The sequence below is a fragment of the Aspergillus chevalieri genome, chromosome 5 (genome assembly GCF_016861735.1).
Source record: "Aspergillus chevalieri M1 DNA, chromosome 5, nearly complete sequence".
Taxonomy (NCBI): Eukaryota; Fungi; Ascomycota; class Eurotiomycetes; order Eurotiales; family Aspergillaceae; genus Aspergillus; species Aspergillus chevalieri.
The window spans coordinates 1,611,106-1,629,749 of record NC_057366.1 but is presented as its reverse complement, the minus strand read 5'-3'; the positions used below and the strand labels follow the sequence as shown (position 1 = coordinate 1,629,749).

Sequence of the window (18,644 nt, the reverse complement as noted above, 5' to 3'; positions counted from 1 at the left end):
ATCTCCGGTACTTATCTGCTGTGTATCACAGCCTCATTGCTCGCTCGTTCCGTTTGGCCAAACCGCTGGGGAAAAGTTAGCATGGCGCGCGCTATCCCTACAGACGTCGTTTCGGACCGGTCTTCGCCAGAGACAACTCGCTCGGACAAGGAAAACCACCAAGCATCGGCAAGGAACCGCAAGAGAGGAAGCATGGCCTCGAGGCCCAATACGAATAAGCGACAGCGCCTAGCGGATAGAACATCGAATATCCAAGGCGGTACACAGTCACAAGTTCCATCATCGCAAGCAGTCAGGAATAATAGATTTTATGATCCTGATCAGGATGAGACTGAAAGAAGATGGCTTCGGAAGGGTCTGAGAGACCTGACGCGGGATCTCCATGGTAATGCGATTGCCCAGGGTCTCGTCTTTAGTGACCTAGTAACTAAATTGTGGTATAGATTCGCGTAGCGAATACCTACAGGCCGGGAATCATGGAATCCGAGATACGGTTAAGAAAGCGAACGATTACTTCGACCATGTCAAGCAGACTTCGGACGCCACGATCGACTCCCGTCTTCTCGTCAGCGCAGCGGATCTATCGTACAAGAAAACAACGCAACTCTCGATGGGCGATGCGACAGCAGGTATTGATGTGGATGAGTTTGTTTCGAAATGTATAACGTTTATGCGCCGCGGCCCGGAAGACTCGCACGCAATGCTCGCCAGCAGCACCCAGCGTATCCGCCCTCGTGCAGCCGGCAGATCGCAACCAGACCCAGAAGCCGATAGCGATGATGAGGATGAAGGAGATGCTATGAATTGGGATTGGCTTGGCCGTTCGGCTTGTTTCCAGCATAATGCTCGACCACCCGTATCGGGCTTCTTGCTGGGTCCCCTGTCGGTCCAGAAGCGCACGCGGCAGCAGACTCAGCGGAAAGCTCGAGAGCGCATCGATCCTTCGCAGGCTGTTCGACCTCAGGAACTTCAAGAGGAAGATCTTGACCGACAAGAGACGTCCAACCTGACGACCATGTGCTCGAAGATCAACAAGTTGCTCGCCACAACACAAGAGCAACGCATGGAAACAGTAGACAGGATTCTAAGACAAATGGAGGACCCTAGCGATGAGGTAATACACGAGGTGATGGACAAGTATGAAATTGCTGATGATGGCGGCATTCCGCTGTTCCTCTTCTGCATCAACCCGAGGTCATTTGGACAGAGCGTGGAGAATTTATTCTACGTTAGTTTCTTGGTGAGAGATGGCACAGTGGGTATTTCTTTCGACAGCCGGGAATTGCCAACACTACGTAGGTTCCATCTATCATTTGGAACTTGGCCTTGGCACTAACATATCAAATCTAGATCCTACCAAACCATACGCACCAATCGAAGCCCAGAAGAAGGGTATTCAAAAGCATCAAGCCGTCTTCAGCCTTGATTTTGAGACATGGCAAGCTATTATCGACCTGTATGATAGAAAGGACTGCATTATCCCGCATCGTCAAGAGGAACAGCAGACCAGGCGTGGTTGGTATGGTTGAGATGGGGAAGTCAGAGTAATGGCAGGGGTGGTTAATGAGCGATACCCTTATGAGTGTTAGATATATGTAGATAATATGCTTACTTAATGGACATATGGATAGTTACGTTAATGCTCTTAATGTTCATTGCCGTGATCTGTGCGCCAATCGCGTAGTTATAAGCGCGTAATTATGTCATACTTTGAAAGTCCAGGTAACTACATGTACATGGCGACATCACAGAATCCCAAAATCGCAACAAAATACAATAAATACTTGCATATACTTTACACTTGACTAATTGAATCCTGGGTTTCCAATCTGCTCAGGGATACCTGTCAACTCTCGCACATTTTTTGCCGCATTCAGCTCTCAACCTCTCAACCCCAACATCATCGCCGCCATCTACCATCTTTTCTTCGCCAGCGATTTGATTTTCAAACTATCTGAAGCAAATTTTGAATCACTTTTTAAGAGCTTTTGAAGGCACGTGCCAAAGCTCAAGTCGTACCTGTCGATCGAAGCTCCCGACGAGGTACCCGCCATCGACTACAGTCGCAGGCAGCTCTCTAAACACGACACATTACATTTACCTCAGAAATTGTACCATCATGGCCAAACTATTTCCGACAAATCCATCACAGGTGATGGTAATCCGCAACGTCACTCCGGATGTGGTGACCATGAGCCTCCCTTTTGCGCGATTCGGCCGTCTCAAATTCGGAGCGCGGGGGACATTAGGTATGTATCCCGATTGATTAATTACTAGGATCAATTAACTGACGTATATTTGTCTCATATATATAGTCAGACTAGCCTCCGGATCCGTCGCCGTGTTCTCCCCCGTGACATTCACGCCAGAAGTACGGGAAGCGGTGGACTCACTGGGCGGGAAGCTCAAATACATCGCCGCGCCGGACATGGAGCACCACCTGCACGTAACATCGTGGAAAAAGGAGTATCCGGATGCTGAAATCATCGGACCCGAAGGACTCTGGGAGAAACGGCAGTCGAATCCGGAATTCAAAGACACGTCTTTCCACCACATCTTCACCAAGGACACGAACAATGCTCAGCAGAAGGTCACGGAGGAATTCGACTCCGAGTTCGAGGCTGAATATGTGCACGGTCACGGCTCGAAGGAACTAGTGTTTCTACATAAACGATCGCGAACGCTCATCGAGGCGGATCTTCTCTTCAACCTGCCAGCCAGGGAACAGTATTCACTGACGAACGAGGCGGCGGATTCTGGAATTCTTACGAAGATGGTACACCCGTTTTTGTCGACTAGTGGGGATGCGACATGGCAGAAGCGGTTTGCTTGGTATATCCTTTCTGCGAGTAATCGGAAGGCGTTCCGGGAGTCTATGCAGAGGATTGATAAGTGGGATTTCAATCGCATCATTCCGTGTCATGGAGATGTGGTCGAGAGTGGTGGAAAGGGGGTATTTCGCACTGTCATGGAGTGGTTTTTGGGTTATGATAAGAAGGGACTATAGCTTCTCGCTTTACAGCATACTGAGTAATAATTAATGGCATTGTTCTGGCGTCCTGCTTTCTCGTCCTCCCATTCTGTAGGGCTGAGTCAGTGGAGATCTGACTGACGTCATTCGAGGGGTATTGTTCCGCGGAGTCCTCTACTCTGTCAAATACAAAGACTCGATTCTTCATGAGCCACAAATCACCCATGAAATCCGAGCAAATAGTGCAATAATGACCGAGTCCAGAATATTCGACTGGTGGCATGAATCAGATACAGCCACCTGCCCAGAACGGCAAATTGTGGCCGAGCCCCAAATCTGGCGATGATTAACTGATGCCTGCACCTTACGTACTCTCAGGTGCCGAGTTTACGCCTAAAAGAAAGCTTTGTCTTTGGGTCTATGGGTTGGCTATTGGTGCTAGTAGATGCCACTAACGTAGAGCTATGGATCCCGCTAAGCCTTAACTGTCCTAGCTGGCGTGGGTCTGTACCGGTCCACATGATTTGCTTCTGCAGTGCCGTCACATTGTGCTGTACAGTGCCAATGTCATTGTATAATATGCCCAATATGCTGAGACTGAGTGTTATACGAGAACTCACATGGTTGATGGAAGTGAGAGAATGAGAGTAAGAGACGGCAATTTGTACTACGAAGTACGTATGTCCAGGACGTACTTGTAAAGTGACAGTGATCGGACACCGACTCGATGATCCTTCCTCCTCGGGATGACGGGAAATCGGCCAGAAGTTGGGCAACCGCATTAAGTGGTCTGTGTTGGGCAAATGAAGCCGCAGATCATGGGCCACCATGCAAGTTTTTTGCGGTGCGCGTGAATGTTTGGGCCGGCTTTAAAAAGGCGTCGCTCCTCTGGCTTTTCTGTTCTGTTGTGCTTTATCCTGCAGATACATCCTTCGACTGAGATAGCTGCATATACTCCATCCGCAGTTAAATCGATTATACCCCACCATCATGCCTGTGATTTCGCGTATTGTGTCGGCCGTGCTCCGCGTGGCTGAGATTTTCTTCGGTGCTGTATGTACAAGTCCTGCGTGTCATGACCCTAGCAGAAAACTGACTATTTAGATCGTTGCCGGTATCATCGGCCATTACCTCGACAAGCTCGACAACATTGATCCCTGGCCCCAGGCGAGATGGATCTACACCGAGGTCGTCGCCGGTGTATCGATACTGCTGGCTCTACTTTGGTTAATTCCTTGCTCGTTCGGCTTCTTCTTGTTCCCAAGTACGCCATCAGTCCAATTCAAAATTCACCCACCGAGTGCAGCGTGCTAATTTGAACCCCTTTATAGTTGATATTATCCTCTCTCTCGCCTGGTTTGCTGCTTTCGGTATCCTTGTCGACGCCATTCACAAGCTCAACTGCGGAAGCATCTGGCACTGGGGTGGCTTTTTGAGCGGTGACACTTGTGGTCGCTGGAAGGCTGCTGAGGCTTTCGCTTTTATCTCCGCCTTTGTCTGGCTCGTATCTGGCATCGTGGTGCGTATTCCCCGGGATATTATTGGTATAAACTTCAGGAAATTGACGATGAACAGGGCATCTGGTTCACTTTCCGCAAGGACAGCTCCACCGGTCGTCGCCGCTGGAACCGCTCTGCTGTCTAAATGCAGTACCGTGTCTGTAATCGTGGATTTCGGTTCTGTGTTCAGTCAGCGCGCATCGACGTATAAACACCGAACATACCCAACAATGGCGCAACGGTCCTATTGGACCTAGTGTCCCTAATATTTTTTGATATAATATGCAGCCATGTTCGCCTACCTTCGCGGGTTTATCGGTGGACTCGTGCAGGACTGACAATGGTTGATATTGATGATTTATGTTGATACCCCTATGGCATGCTGATGATGATCCGTGGCATGTAGGTGGCAATTATTGTCGCTCGTTATGTTAATGTTAGATTTAATCTTAATTTGAAATACCGTACTCTTGTTTACAGAGTAGAAAAAGAAAGAGACAGTCGTAGATGGAGGTGGACCGTGACAATCTGACTAAGTTCCGTCTCCCCTATCGCCGCGTCCGGGGAATTCTTAACGACTCCAATAACTCAATTCATGACAAAATGCGACCAGAAGGCAGTTCAGGGCAGAGTTCATCATCTTCATCATCATTCGAAAAGACCCCCCGCGAACCCCAGGAATATCCCCTGGAGATACTGGACCATGATTCTGACAGTAGTAACCAATTCGTGGCGGTCCCTCGCGGGAGCTCCGATTCCGTCAGGCTCGGCGATGAGGAGGAACATAGTTCAGAGCCTCTGCTCCCGACGTCTGTTCAATTGCCGCGCCCAGAACTAAAAAGGGCAGAGAGGTTTGAGTGTTCAGTGCCGGGGGTGATTAACTGGGCGAAAGGACCGCCACAGCCGCGGAAGTATCAGATAACACCTTGGCTGCGGCGTTGGCAAACCGCCCCAGGACGCTTAATTGACCGATATTGTCCTAGTAAAAGGGCCAAGATTGGGCTTCTGTTCTCTGTTGTCATTTTGTGGTTCGTTATTTTTCTTTCGATTATACATAAATCGGTCAATGGCATCGACGTATCTGGGTACGGGAAACCGGTGAAACTTGCATGCTCCGATAGACTTTGGTGAGGACCCTAGTTCCACTGCGTTTGCAAGATCTCTTGGCTTATACTTGACAGGTCGGGCTCGACTTCTTGTGGAATCAATGGCGATAATTGCCGTCCCTTTGACAAAGAGGGATTCGCCTTCCGCTGTCCGGCAGGCTGCTCGTTCTCCATGGTGCTAGAACCATACGTCGTGGGGCCCCAGGAGATTAATTACCGGAGTCTGGTCGTTGGAGGCTCGAATGGGAGCGATATGGGCGTCTACCGTGGTGATTCGTTCATCTGCCCAGCAGCATTGCATGCTGGGCTTATTTCGGACCAGCAGGGAGGCTGCGGTATCCTCCGCCGCACGGGCGAACAAAACGAATTCCCGGCCGTGGAAAAGAATGGGATCTCGAGCTTGGGATTCTCATCGAACTTCCCTCTCTCTTTCACTTTCGATCAAGGTGGTGCTCCGGGTGACGCGGGTATCGACTGCCCGGATCTCCGGTGGTCACTGTTCACTTTCGCTGTGGTGATCACTACCTTGCTCTCACTATGCATTTCTTCACCTGCCGCCTTTTATACCTCTACCTTTTTCATTGTATACTTTCAGGTAGGGTTGTCTTCGGACCCTCCTGAATATCCGAACTATTATGAAGTCGTATCGACTGCGCTGGGTCGATTCCTTCCCGCTGCTTTCTGTGGGTTCGTTATATACTATTACTGCGTTCGCCACACGCTGGAAGAGCTTGAAGCCCACTGGGATAAAACAGTCTTATGGCTCGGGGCCTGCTGGGTCGGAGCTTTGAATACGGACACATTCGACAAAATCCCGATCTCACGTCTCACGCCGCATGATATCCAGCAACAACCAGGCGCAATCCCAGCCTTGATTACTATTGTCACCATTCTAATTGCCATCGTCATCACCCAAGCCATCGCATTCCGCAACGAAGGACGAATGCCGAAAATGCTGGGCGTGTATGGCCTGTTGGTCGCTGGCGTCCTAACTTTGCTAGTCGTACCAAATATGAACCTGCGAATCCACCACTACATCCTCAGTCTTCTATTCCTCCCGGGAACAACACTTCAAACTCGCCCAAGTCTCCTTTACCAAGGCCTCTTGGTGGGGTTGTTTATCAATGGCATCGCCCGTTGGGGCTTTGACAGCATCCTTCAAACCCCAGGAGCTCTTCTCGATGGCGCGCAGTTGGGATCACCTCTTCCTGAAATTGCGGCGCCCTTGGTTATGTCTAGTCAGAACATCTTGTTTAACTTTCCAGACCTGCTTGCGGCAGACGCCGATGGAATTAGTGTGCTGGTGAATGATGTCGAGCGCTTCCTTGGGTTCCGGGAGGAAGACGGGAAAGTGGACTCATTCAACTGGACGAGACAGCGTGAGGGTGATGCGGAATATTTCCGATTTGGATTCATTAAGTTGAATGCACTGGGAGGATTTTGGTACGAAGATTTTACGGACCCGGTTATTTGGGAGGGGGATGGAAAGTGGAATGAGACATTTCGTTCTCTTTAGTTTGGAAAAATCTGTATCTCACTAGAGTACATAAATCAACCCAATTCATTAACCTCCTCCGGAATATTCGACATATCCATCATCCGACTCGATCGTCCCATCATACCCTTCCCAGCTTCCTTCCCCTGCTGCATGCCCTGTGGCATCTGTGTCAATCCCTGTCGCATACCCTGGGACACGCCCTGCATCCCATCTTGCATCCCACGTCCACCGGTGGCCATCGAGGATACACTTTGCCGCTATCAACCGCAGACGTATCAGCCACAAATCAACTTCATAAAAATGCTCTAGGAATATATAGAAGTACCTGCATAGCCGGATCCATTGTCGCAAAGTCACCTTGGTAAGTCTCCTGGCCAACCTGGCGAGAGGGATCCTCTTCAGATTGGGACTGGGATTGTTGGCTGCTGGAGCGGGAGAGATAGTGCCTAGGGCTCATGCGGGAGGACATCTTGCCGATTAGGAAGGTTATAGTTGGATGTGAGGATAGAGAGGATGATAGTAGTCTATATATTTGAGAAACCGGAGGTTATATACTTGTGGTGGCGTTCGTTTGATGTCAGGGTTAGTTACTCGGGCCCGATAGGTACTATGCGGGGGGATGAGCACATTATGATACAAAAAATGCAAGGATTCTTTTTTTTTTTTTCACTCCTAGAATGCTGATTTTCGAGGACATTGGCCTTCATGGATTGCATCTCCTTCGGAAGGTCCGCTGTGGACATGGTAGCCTAGTATTGATGTGATGCAATGATGAGAATTTGTATGTAGAAATTGAAGGCAGGCATCAAGGAAATAGGCATCCTCAAGAAGCTCAAGTATGAAAGAAATCTTCAGGACCATAACCCCAACAGAAAGACAATATCCAAGAGTTCTAACAACATCATACAACCAGCTCTAACTCACAACAGCATTTTCTTCGATTTCAATAATCAACCCATCGAAAGTGCTACAAGTATTTCACTGGAGTCACTGGCTGCGATAGTCCAAGCTCAAGTTTCTCAGATCGCATTTACGCAGCGAACCATAGAGGCCCAAGAGCGTAATATTGAAGAAAATGCCAGAAAAATCGCAACCCTCAGCCCCGGCAGAGATGAGCCTCCTTCATATCAATCAGTGGCCGGCCCACATCAGAGACCTCCAGCCTATCCTTTTCTCCTGAGCCCAGCCTCAGGCATCCATTCAAGCAGATAGATCAGAAGGCTGATTCCGGAGGACATGGCTGAGGATTGCCGAGAGATAGAGGGTTCCCATTCAAAATATGGGACTTATTTTATGAATGCTGACAAAATTCTCCAATTACCGGAGATCATGCGTATTATAGACCTCTACGCTAAATTGGAAAGTACTCAGATTGAATAGCAATTATGCAAGCAGATGGTCAACATTTGGCATATGTGGCTCGAAAACGGACAGCATCAGAGGGACAGCCCCTTTAAGAGCTCATGGTACAGTCAGCTAAATCAAAGTTTGGGTTGGTGAGGCCGTGTGATCCAGTGGTTCTATTAAGTGGAAAGGCTAGCTTTTACTACTAGTATATAATTAGCACAGGGAATCTACTACTCCAATTTTCCGTGTCTTGCTGACGCATTGTGATGCATGAAATACAAAAGACAGTAGGTTGTGGTCGGAAACCATGGTTTGGTCCCCGAAGAACGGAAGGTTAATCGGAAGCAACCATGCTACTGGTCACGTTTTGGAGTTGAATCAACTTAGAGTTCTATACAAGTAGTACTCACGTTTGCATCACGACAGCAGTGAGCAATATCAAAAGCGCCAGGAGAGTTTCATACAAGACGACTGACAATCGACTACAATATGACCTACAGAAAGGCAACGCTGGCTATTGAAACCCAGGTAGAACTCTCACAGAAAGTTGAAGTCCTACTCGACGAGTCTAAAGACAAGCCTCTTAAATAACATCTATGCAACAAACCATACAGGCCCAAGACCGTAGGATCCATGAAAGCGCCAGAGAAATTGCAAGCTTTGAAAGAGTCGCTGGGCGTGACTCAATTCTACAACAGCTGTATGCAGAGGACTGGGATACAGTCGATGACAAGACCCGCAAAAGGCAACTTCCAAGGTTTAAAGAAACAGAAGACTCTGCAGCTTTGTGTGAATACTATCAGCCCTGTTTAGACTTTCAACCTAACACTGAGCTAACGCGATTACCAGCCACAATCACAGATGAACTGCTCAGAATCTTATGGACCTGCTCTCACACATATCAAAAAAACTTCCCTGAAGCTGTCAGAATCTTCCAATCTCTGATTCTCCAGTGAGAACCATTTTGTCACGGAGCTCAACCAGGTTAACGGAACATCAACTCATGTGTTCTACCTAGGTACCTATCAACGAGAATAATTGACATGAGGAAGGAAGAAAGGAGGTAACGCCTTATTTATCAACAAAGCAACAAAGCAAACAACCACACCTCACGTGATAACCAGCCAACGTGACCAGGCCGTCACACATTTTAGCTGGTGAAGAATGTTTGCCAGAATTAGGCATTCACCAGGTTGCCACTGAGATTGATTCGTATATTGAAACATTGCATCTATAGGAAAGAGCATTAACTCTCAGCATACAAAGGGGGAATGGCCCAAGGTGTATAGCACGAGCCTCAAGAGGGAGATAACAGGCGCTCTCTGAATACATATGGAGTAGTATATAAGTTTTATTATTGAATACGAAATTCCATCCTTCCACTGAGCAATCAGGTTGAACGCTCCCGGATGTCGGCATAGTCCATTCTTGGCACAAGGATGAGCTATGCATAAGGGAACCAGGCAAGATAAAAAGGGATTGAAATTGTCATCTAAATCGCCTCAGCGAGGCTTTGACTACGACTCATCAAGTTATAGCGCACTTGAGAAGCCAGCAAGGCTGTACCCAGCGGCTCTTACATGGTTCTGCCTCCGTTTCACACGTTGGATCGTGGTGCAGAACCCATTGAGTGTGTGGCACTCCTGCCCACTGGTTTTGAACCAAGCTATGCATCCTGGGGAACTCGGAGCTGATTGTGTTGTTATACAAAGCGGCACACCGCCGGGCAAATCGGGGAAATGTGTTCTCATTTGCAGGAGGTCGGTTACGGCCTCTGAGCAAGACTTCGGTTTCGATCCCAATGCCGAGACTCCCTGCTGACGGTTTGGGCTGTGTCTGAGCAGCAGGTTTCTTCACCGGCCCTCGAGGAACATAATGTGGCAAAGGCGGAGGAGGTGGAGGGTGGAGGGTGGAGGAGGGGGGGTATGGATTCGTTAAAGCTGCCTTGACACCACATTCACCTGCTCAGTTGCGACAATATCCTCGAACAATCGGGGGAGAGGGGGGGCTCCGGACATTTATCCAGCATGCGCGGCTATCCATGAAGCCAGGGATGCACGACCAGTCGTATTTGGATCGTCTCTTTGACGGCAAGAGCTTGAATGCCAGGTTGGACCCAATCCCGGTTGGTAATCTTTCCCCTGAGAAGCAGGAAAAATTGCAAAAGAAGATAAAAGCAGACAGCACAAGCAACCTGGTGCTGGACATGATATCCTCCGCACAACAATATGGCGCTGTTTGATTTTTGTGGCAACCAGAAGCCATATACCCAGTATTATGGCACTCACAACCCCCTAATAGCTGATATTAAATTATTGTTAGTCTTTTTATTTGTATTATTTGTGTTGAGCATACTATCTCATGCCCTGTTATCATCTGATGTTTGATTTTCTTTACTATTGCTGTTGCTGTTGTTTATGTTTTTGCTAACCTAAATATTCGCCGAGCTGCCCTGTCAAGCAATTCTACGCATGCAGCACCATCCCACCATAACACTGCCCGCCGCCAATCAACATCCCCTCCACAATCACCACCAGAAAATATCCACTGACTCATTCCATGAGTCTAGAATGAACCTCAAACATCTTCAACATTTTGGATATAGATTCAAATCTCCAATATTTTACTTCATTTGTATATTTACCATCGTGATCTGTTGGATGTGGCAACGGGATACGATCATGGACCAGCAACTAAACGGGCATTCGTCCCCGCTGCACGATGCGACAATTGAACAGACGAAAAACATGCTTGAAAATATCTCTTTATTATCGAAGACTCAAGACTATACTGGCCATGACGATGATGCTAATAAGCCACTCCGAATCGAATCATTGAATCCCGCATTGTTGCCCAGCAATGACGCTGTAACAACGACTGCAACATCCCAGAAGAGACTGATCATCATCGGTGATGTGCATGGATGCAAAGCTTCATGTAAGTACCCGACATACTTTTAGTTCTCTGAATCTAGCTAATTACCTATATTAAGTGGATGCGTTGTTGGAGAAATTGTCCTTTGCACCTGATCATGACCATCTTATCTTCACGGGGGATCTTATCAATAAAGGGCCCGATAGCCTTGGGGTTGTCGATCTGGCACGGAAATACTCTGCTTCCTCTGTGCGTGGGAATCATGAGGATCGGATTCTGCGGTTACGGCAGGAGATGATGGCACAGAGCGAGGAGTCGTCATCGAGTACTGAGGATGAAAGTGAATCGGAAGAAGAAGAGAAAGGAGAAAAGGAGATAGGAAAGAAACCAGACAAGAATGATGAGAAGAAGAAAGATAAAAAGGAGAAAAAGGAAAAGAAGAAAGAAAAGAAGAAGTTGAAAAAGAAGGAGAAGAAAGAGAAGAAAAAAGACAAGAAGGACAAGAAGGATAAGAAAGATAAGAAAGGAAAAGATCAGAAAGGTGGCAAAGAAGCCCGCGAACGCCACCTAGCGCTTCAGCTGAGCGATAAGCAAGCACAATGGCTCGAGTCCTGTCCGATGATCCTCAAACTGGGATGGATTCGCGGCATGGGCGAGGTGGTCGTGGTGCATGCAGGCTTACTCCCGGACATTGAGTTGGAGAAGCAAGATCCGTGGAATGTTATGAATATGCGTTCGGTTGATTTCGATAAGAAAAAAGTGCTTGATTCGCACCAGGGGACTATGTGGGCCAGGGTATGTCTCCCATATGCAACAGACTATAGAGTTCAAAATACTTATTCTATATGCAGTTATTCAACAAACACTACTCAACTATGGCGAGCAAGAATGTTGACTCAGCAGCATCCACGATGACGGTCATTTACGGCCACGATTCAAAAACGGGCCTTGCCATAAGCGATTATACCAAGGGCCTGGATTCGGGTTGCGTCAAAGGGGAGAAGCTTACGGCTTTGGTGATTGAAGTAGGTGGGAAACAGAGTCTTGTACAGCAGAAATGCCGTGACGATGTTAAGGAGTAGAGATGGTGGACAGATAAAGATTATAAACGGTCTTGTATTCCAAATAACTTTGTGAGGCTAAAGATTTGATATCGGTTGTGATGATTGAACCGGACGATGCTTTTTATTTGTAAAGGTTCTAAGGTCATTGGCAGTGCAGAATTTGCACAAAGCCCCAAGCTTATTCCACATGTTCCACCATATGAGACTGCGCCTTGTACATGTCCAGTGTTCCTTGTTTGGCATTCTTTTGTACTTCCTCACTTTCGTGTTGAATATACTTCTGAGGGCGCTTCGTGCAAATTGCATCTGGGTCTCTGATAACGAACAGGGAGGGATTAAAGCGGTAGTAGGCATCAATGTCTTCCAGACTGCGGTTTGCTAAGAGAGAGGAGGCAGATTTAGTCTCAAATTGACAAGATAAAAACAACGAGAAGCAAACGCAAGTAACAAACCTGTTTCTGGATAGAAAAGATAAATCACCGGGAGGAAGGTAGCAGTGAGAACCGTCCAGACGATCCAGAATTTCCAGCCAATGTTCTGGATGCCGATGGGCGTGATTTCGACGACGATAAAGTTGCAAATCCTGGGAGAGATTTCACATCAGCTTTGGGATTCCTACTTGATGCGCGATTTCTTCTTACCAATTGGTAGCCGTTGCAACGGACGCACCCTTGGTCCGCATTGGAAGCGAACTGATCTCTGTTGGATACAACCATGGAATACTGAGCATACCGAGCCCAAAAAAAGCATAGAACAAGAAGAAGAAAGCAATAGAGGCGGATGCGACAGCCGATCCTGTTGGCTTGTTCTCTGCCAAGCGCAACAGTATAGTAATGATCAGGAAGGAAACGAACTGACCAAAGGTCGACAGCAACATCAAACCTCTTCGGCCTAAACGCTCGACCAAGAGTACAGCGATACAAGTGAAGACAAAGTAGGACGACGTGTTACAGGCAGTAAGCAGCCTTGACATGCTATTAGACAGACCAACTGAATTCATGAACACGGTGGGCATGTAATAGGACATGACGTTGATGCCCTCAAACTGCTGCATAAGCTGCGTGCCAGCTCCTAGGATAAGTCTGCGAAGGGTCTTGGTATCCTGGTTCTTCTTGCGTAGGAAAAGATCTCGCCATCGTGTTTGATTATCGCGCTCGTAGTGGATACTGTATTCAATCTCTTGGCAAAGCATTGAGATAAATGGATCGTCAACGGGTTTTTCTTCGAGGCATGCCAGCACTTTGACTGCCTCAATTGCGTGGCCATGTGATAAGAGCCATCTGGCTAATTATCAGTCCCATGCATCCCAAAAATTCGTAACAGAGAGGGAGCCACTAACCTCGGAGATTCAGGGAGCCATGGCACAGTCAAGAATAAGATAATAATGAAAACAAACTGGAAGGCAATGGGAAATCGCCATGCTACAGCTCCTCCACAAAAAGACAAGCCATAATTGATCCAATTGACCAGCGCAGATCCAAATATGTTCATAACCATTTCGACAAGGACCAGTTTTCCTCTCCATTGTGGCGGGGCTGTCTCCGTCTGCCAGATAGGGGCCGTGGACGTGTTGATCCCGTTTCCTATGCTGAAGTGAAAATCAACCAGGTTGTCACGTATCAAACAGAAATAACACAATCTTCTTACCCTGCAACAACCCGTCCAACGAACATCTGTGCGAGACCATACGAAGTGGTCTGGAGCAGAGCACCAATACTCATGATGGTCGTGCCCATCAGGATCAACTTCTTTCGGCCCAGGCGTTCCCCAACTGTGAAGGACACAAGGGCTCCGAAAAAACATCCAACATCATAGACGGCTGTAACGGTTGAGAGAGTTTTTGTCTTCGTCGGTCCGACTAAATCGTGTATTTCTAGAAAGTCCCGGGTAACAACAACACCACCTGTTGGAGGAATTCGATTAGGATTTCGATTAGGATTTCGATTTCATTTCAAGAAGGGGCACGGAAATGAGCATACTGAAAACACCTTGATCATATCCAAAAAGGGTCATGTCAGTTGCACAGGCAACCTGTGCACAAAGCCCTGTTTAGCAAGAGAGATGCTGTGTTAGGAAAGTGTCCATTCGAGGGCACGCTTACTGTGATCCAGATGACAAGCCATGTCCCGGTGAGCCCGAAGTAGGGCTTCTTCTCTCTGTTGTTTGCCATTGTATAAAACCAAGATAGTAATGAGAACATAAGAGACAATAGTAAAAATTGAGGCCTGTATTAGAGAATAGTATCATACAGCCACCTTCAGTAGCCCTTTATACAAATCTACTCCCATTCCGAGGCGACACCCGATATGGTTTAGTCCCATCCTCTCCCCGGACTGTTTGCGGGGGATATTTTGCGGAGATGGCACGTTTCTACCAGAAAAGGGAATTTAAGAGTGGACAAATTCATGATGTAACACGCGTCAAGCTAGCCGAGTACTCCAGATTAGGCTACGCGGACATCCAGTCTATACCCAAAAGAGATCCAGTCTATCTAACTTTAACATCATAATACAAAGGTCTAAGGCAGGGTGTAGCCTCCATCAATGACGATGTTAGAACCTGTCATGTAAGGGCAAGCATCACTTGCAAGGAACACATAGGCCTGAAAAGGAAATATTAGAATGCAACATTTTCTCAAACCGGGATACCAGACGGGTCTTACCCCCTTCAACTCGGCGGGATCGCAGATTCAGCCTCCCGGGATCATACTCAGCCACTTATAGAACAGTTCTTTTGGCTGCTGAGTCAACACTGGGATACGAAGTTAGTCAAACTTTCCTCTTTTCCTGGGTGGAGAAGGACGTGCTTACTCTTTGTCATTATGAAACCAGGAGAGATGCAATTCACACAGGCAAAGTCCGTCCACTCCACGGCCAAGCTCTTTGCCAGGTGCACGGCTGCGGCCTTGGAAGCATTGTACGCGACCTGCATCTGAGGGATGTTGACCAGAATAGAGCTCACAGATGCCGTAATCACCAGGTTGCCTTTTCCCTGTCTCTTGAAGATCTTTCCAGCGGCCTGCGCTGTCCACATGACGCCATCATAGTTGACTCGGTTGTCCCAAGCCCAGCTCTCTTCAGTATACTCAAGAGACGGCGAGTTAGTGCAGACACCTGCATTCGCCACAACAACGTCAAGTCTGCCGTTACCAAATTCCTCTGTGATCTGATTGATGGTAGCAGCAATCTGATCGCGCGAGGTGACATCTGACTGATAGGCTTGTACTCTAACGCCGGTTTCACTGGCGATTCTGGCGGCTACTTCGGGAGCTTCGGAACTTGTGGTATAGATCAAAGCCACGTCGGCACCGGCCTCTGCAAGGCCTCGGACCACTTCGATACCGATTCCACGGGCACCACCGGTCACCGCAACAATCTTTCCCTTGAGAGAAAATTGGGAGAGCACTGGTGCGTGTACGTCGGGGGGCTGGTAAAGGGGCATCGTGAAGATTGATATTTTGGGTTTGTTCGAGGGAAGATGAAGAAGAGCTTGTGAGATGTTCTCTGCATTGCAGATGATGTTGAGTTCAAACAAGCGATCAGGACGCATTGTTAAATAATACGAGAATCTCAGTCGTGTATTCATCCATTGTACCTGAACCTGAAGGGGGGTATACAAAATTACTACCAAACTTGGAAAAATAGCCAGGGCAACGCGAAAATTACCTATTTGGGCTAATTTGCCGACCCCAAGGTTTCCCCGAACTAACCCATTTCTCGAGTAATTCCCGTTCCTCACGTGCATCTATCGTCATAACGTTTTCGCATTTGCTGCATCCTGTCAAAGCATCCGAGCGACACCTCAGTGTATCTGGCCGTGTCTTCTGCATTGTCCGAACTGTTATTGATTGTTTTTTTTTTTTTTTTTGGCTCAGTCATGGGTAATTCCCCATGTCGCCCCGGGAGGTAGGCCAACGGCCTGAACCAAGACGCAACCTTGTTAGTCCTCACCGTGCCCCAGCTCGTGAGACTTATCGATCTCGCAAGGGCTGGTATGTCTGGGGAACTGCGTGCGCGTTGCCCGAGGTAATCCTTACTAATCGTGTCTACAGCCCCGAATGTCGCAGAAGGAAGATCAAATGTGACGAAACCCGGCCAGAGTGTGGCCAATGCCTGAAGAGTGGTCGTGCCTGTCATATCATTGACGGGTTGTTCAAACAACACTCTTATACGTTTTTAGCTACATCACACGTGCGCGCTGGCTCCAGACAGAAGAATCGATCCTCTGGTGCTGCGCAGGGTGCTGTTTCGCATGAGAATGCGGATGGAGATACTCGCAGGGAGATTCCCGAACCCAGTAGGATACTCCCTTCAAGCTTGCTTTTCATTACTACCAGATTAACACTTTTTCTGAGTCGATCTTATAGGTGATTCGACACCTGGAAACGCTACATCGCCGGTGCAGGCACTGTCATCGACCTCACCAGCACAACATGAAGAGTCATTTGCCACCACTGATTACTTTAGAGAATCGTCACCTCAGAACGTCGCTCCAGAGAAAGACGAGAACCCACCTGCTCAACTTCAGTCAACGGTAATCGAACCGACAATTCATCCAAGCCCGCCAAAGCATGGCTTCAACGCTGAGCTCTTACTTCACCATATCTCTCCGGGAGGACAACAAGGCTCTTCTCACATCTGTAACCACTCGGCAGACATTACAGAGAGCCAACATGACCGTTACGAAGTTGCATTTCTTTTTTTTTGCGTTATTTTGCCGAGGGGCCAGGCCTGTGGATGGATGTGTTTGCCGGTCAACATTCGTACTTTAGCCAACACGTGGTGCAACTTGCACACACGAGCACATTAGTGCGGTATGCAGCATGCGCAGTTGCGGCTAAACAGCTCGGTCAAATGAAAGACCCGATATTGAAGATCCGGCAGACAAACTGTCAGAGGTTGATGCTCAGGGCATTCTCCAAGTCGAGGCTCGATTTTCTTTGGTATGGGGCAAAATACTACGAAAAAGCAATCCAATTACTCGCCAAACAACTCTCCCATGATGATCACTCTATTCCTGGTCTGTCCCCTTGCTGCATTTATCAAACTGGCTTAACGCCAGTGAGTAATGATCTTAGCTTTCATGACGAGCGAGAGGAAGCTGCTTCCTTATTCCAAATTATAACAGCATGTATTCTTTGCCAATATGAAGATCTCAGCGCCACCATGAGGGCTTGGGTCAGGTCATATTAATGGCATTTACAAATTACTCCAGTCCCATATCCACGCTTCTTCGCTTCCGATCTCCTTTCCAATGCCTTTGCATGTTCCCCAACCCATGAGGGCACTCGAGATAACATTCTGGTTCTTTGCACTTCATGATATGTCCGAAGCATGTGAGTTTTTGTCTTTACCACCCGCCTCCAAACCGAGAATATTCGTGATCAGTTATCTAACTTGGACGATGAAGATGTCTCACGAAAAAAGTGCAGGGTGGACACTGAAAACCTTTCGATGTGGCGCAAAATGGGCCTTCCGCTTGATGATATGGGACACTTTGTGGTAGACTTTGCTGCGGAAACGCAAGTCGAGGCTTTTTTCTTCAAAGCTCTGGTGAGACTTTTATGCCAACTTGTCAACCTGGAGGCTGGAGACACCCCTCAGTGGACACGCATGGATGATGCTTTTAACCGGTGGTATGATATGCTACCGCCATCCTTCTCTTGCTCCATCGATTGGCCTTGTTCGACAGCAAAAGACGAGGAACAGATCCCTTCCACGGAGACCGTCTACCATGAATCCTGGTTTTGCAGCGACTTGTGTGCTATTACCATGTCGTTCTACCATATGGCACGAATGCTGCTGTTGATTCATCGTCCCGTGGATGTTTTTCTCACAGGACAGCCCCAGAATGCACTTGATGTATTATCTACTTATTACTCTCTGCAACGGGACCTTCGTCAGCATGCGATGAAAATCATTCCGATAGCGCGTGCGATTCCCGACGACAGAGTACGAAAGAATTTGCTACAACCACTTTACACCGCAGGACGGTCTTTATTCGACACAAACGACAGACAGGATCTGCTCGACATACTCCTTGAGATCGAAAGTGATCTAGGATTTGCCACGGAATATCGTTTGAAGGATTTATCGGGGGAATGGGGTATCCCATGGCAGACGCAGAATAGGATACGAGCTGATGAGGAATGTCAACGAGCATAGACTATGGTGCATGATTGAATGATTCATGAGAGTGTGCCAGTCATTTTGTGAATCATTTGGTGGAAGCACAATTGTACACAGGATTGCCCTGGAGGAAGTCAATTGTACTATTTAGACACAA

General features: G+C 47.8%; 10 protein-coding genes across 10 annotated transcripts; 7 read left to right on the top strand and 3 right to left on the bottom strand.

Moving 5' to 3' along the window:
- Positions 1 to 81: 81 nt before the first annotated feature.
- Positions 82 to 1,529, top strand: NSE4 (non-structural maintenance of chromosomes element 4 family protein; the record flags this gene model as incomplete). The annotated part of the gene is made up of 3 exons (XM_043280300.1): positions 82 to 385; positions 444 to 1,295; positions 1,351 to 1,529. 3 exons carry the CDS (start codon positions 82 to 84, stop codon positions 1,527 to 1,529), a joined length of 1,335 nt encoding a protein of 444 aa, XP_043137892.1.
- Positions 1,530 to 2,119: 590 nt separating this feature from the next.
- Positions 2,120 to 3,007, top strand: ACHE_50567A (uncharacterized protein; the record flags this gene model as incomplete). The annotated part of the gene is made up of 2 exons (XM_043280299.1): positions 2,120 to 2,249; positions 2,316 to 3,007. The coding sequence occupies 2 exons, from the start codon at positions 2,120 to 2,122 to the stop codon at positions 3,005 to 3,007; spliced, it is 822 nt and encodes a 273-aa protein (XP_043137891.1).
- A 954-nt stretch (positions 3,008 to 3,961) lies between these two features.
- Positions 3,962 to 4,727, top strand: ACHE_50566A (MARVEL domain-containing protein; the record flags this gene model as incomplete). Its single annotated transcript, XM_043280296.1, has 3 exons — positions 3,962 to 4,024; positions 4,076 to 4,235; positions 4,303 to 4,727. The coding sequence occupies 3 exons, from the start codon at positions 3,962 to 3,964 to the stop codon at positions 4,725 to 4,727; spliced, it is 648 nt and encodes a 215-aa protein (XP_043137890.1).
- Positions 4,728 to 5,073: 346 nt separating this feature from the next.
- On the top strand, positions 5,074 to 7,092 carry ACHE_50565A (LCCL domain-containing protein; the record flags this gene model as incomplete). The annotated part of the gene is made up of 2 exons (XM_043280295.1): positions 5,074 to 5,597; positions 5,652 to 7,092. The coding sequence occupies 2 exons, from the start codon at positions 5,074 to 5,076 to the stop codon at positions 7,090 to 7,092; spliced, it is 1,965 nt and encodes a 654-aa protein (XP_043137889.1).
- A 35-nt stretch (positions 7,093 to 7,127) lies between these two features.
- ACHE_50564S (uncharacterized protein) lies at positions 7,128 to 7,543 on the bottom strand (the record flags this gene model as incomplete). The annotated part of the gene is made up of 2 exons (XM_043280294.1): positions 7,128 to 7,331; positions 7,400 to 7,543. The coding sequence occupies 2 exons, from the start codon at positions 7,541 to 7,543 to the stop codon at positions 7,128 to 7,130; spliced, it is 348 nt and encodes a 115-aa protein (XP_043137888.1).
- Positions 7,544 to 10,991: 3,448 nt separating this feature from the next.
- ACHE_50563A (putative serine/threonine-protein phosphatase) lies at positions 10,992 to 12,377 on the top strand (the record flags this gene model as incomplete). Its single annotated transcript, XM_043280293.1, has 3 exons — positions 10,992 to 11,358; positions 11,414 to 12,090; positions 12,147 to 12,377. The coding sequence occupies 3 exons, from the start codon at positions 10,992 to 10,994 to the stop codon at positions 12,375 to 12,377; spliced, it is 1,275 nt and encodes a 424-aa protein (XP_043137887.1).
- Positions 12,378 to 12,537: 160 nt separating this feature from the next.
- ACHE_50562S (uncharacterized protein) lies at positions 12,538 to 14,080 on the bottom strand (the record flags this gene model as incomplete). Its single annotated transcript, XM_043280292.1, has 5 exons — positions 12,538 to 12,737; positions 12,812 to 12,942; positions 13,001 to 13,639; positions 13,699 to 13,947; positions 14,007 to 14,080. 5 exons carry the CDS (start codon positions 14,078 to 14,080, stop codon positions 12,538 to 12,540), a joined length of 1,293 nt encoding a protein of 430 aa, XP_043137886.1.
- A 968-nt stretch (positions 14,081 to 15,048) lies between these two features.
- On the bottom strand, positions 15,049 to 15,908 carry ACHE_50561S (uncharacterized protein; the record flags this gene model as incomplete). The annotated part of the gene is made up of 2 exons (XM_043280291.1): positions 15,049 to 15,110; positions 15,170 to 15,908. The coding sequence occupies 2 exons, from the start codon at positions 15,906 to 15,908 to the stop codon at positions 15,049 to 15,051; spliced, it is 801 nt and encodes a 266-aa protein (XP_043137885.1).
- Positions 15,909 to 16,249: 341 nt separating this feature from the next.
- Positions 16,250 to 16,729, top strand: ACHE_50560A (Zn(II)2Cys6 transcription factor domain-containing protein; the record flags this gene model as incomplete). Its single annotated transcript, XM_043280290.1, has 2 exons — positions 16,250 to 16,350; positions 16,411 to 16,729. The coding sequence occupies 2 exons, from the start codon at positions 16,250 to 16,252 to the stop codon at positions 16,727 to 16,729; spliced, it is 420 nt and encodes a 139-aa protein (XP_043137884.1).
- Positions 16,730 to 17,612: 883 nt separating this feature from the next.
- ACHE_50559A (uncharacterized protein) lies at positions 17,613 to 18,523 on the top strand (the record flags this gene model as incomplete). Its single annotated transcript, XM_043280289.1, has 2 exons — positions 17,613 to 17,694; positions 17,769 to 18,523. 2 exons carry the CDS (start codon positions 17,613 to 17,615, stop codon positions 18,521 to 18,523), a joined length of 837 nt encoding a protein of 278 aa, XP_043137883.1.
- Between the last annotated feature and the right edge of the window lie 121 nt (positions 18,524 to 18,644).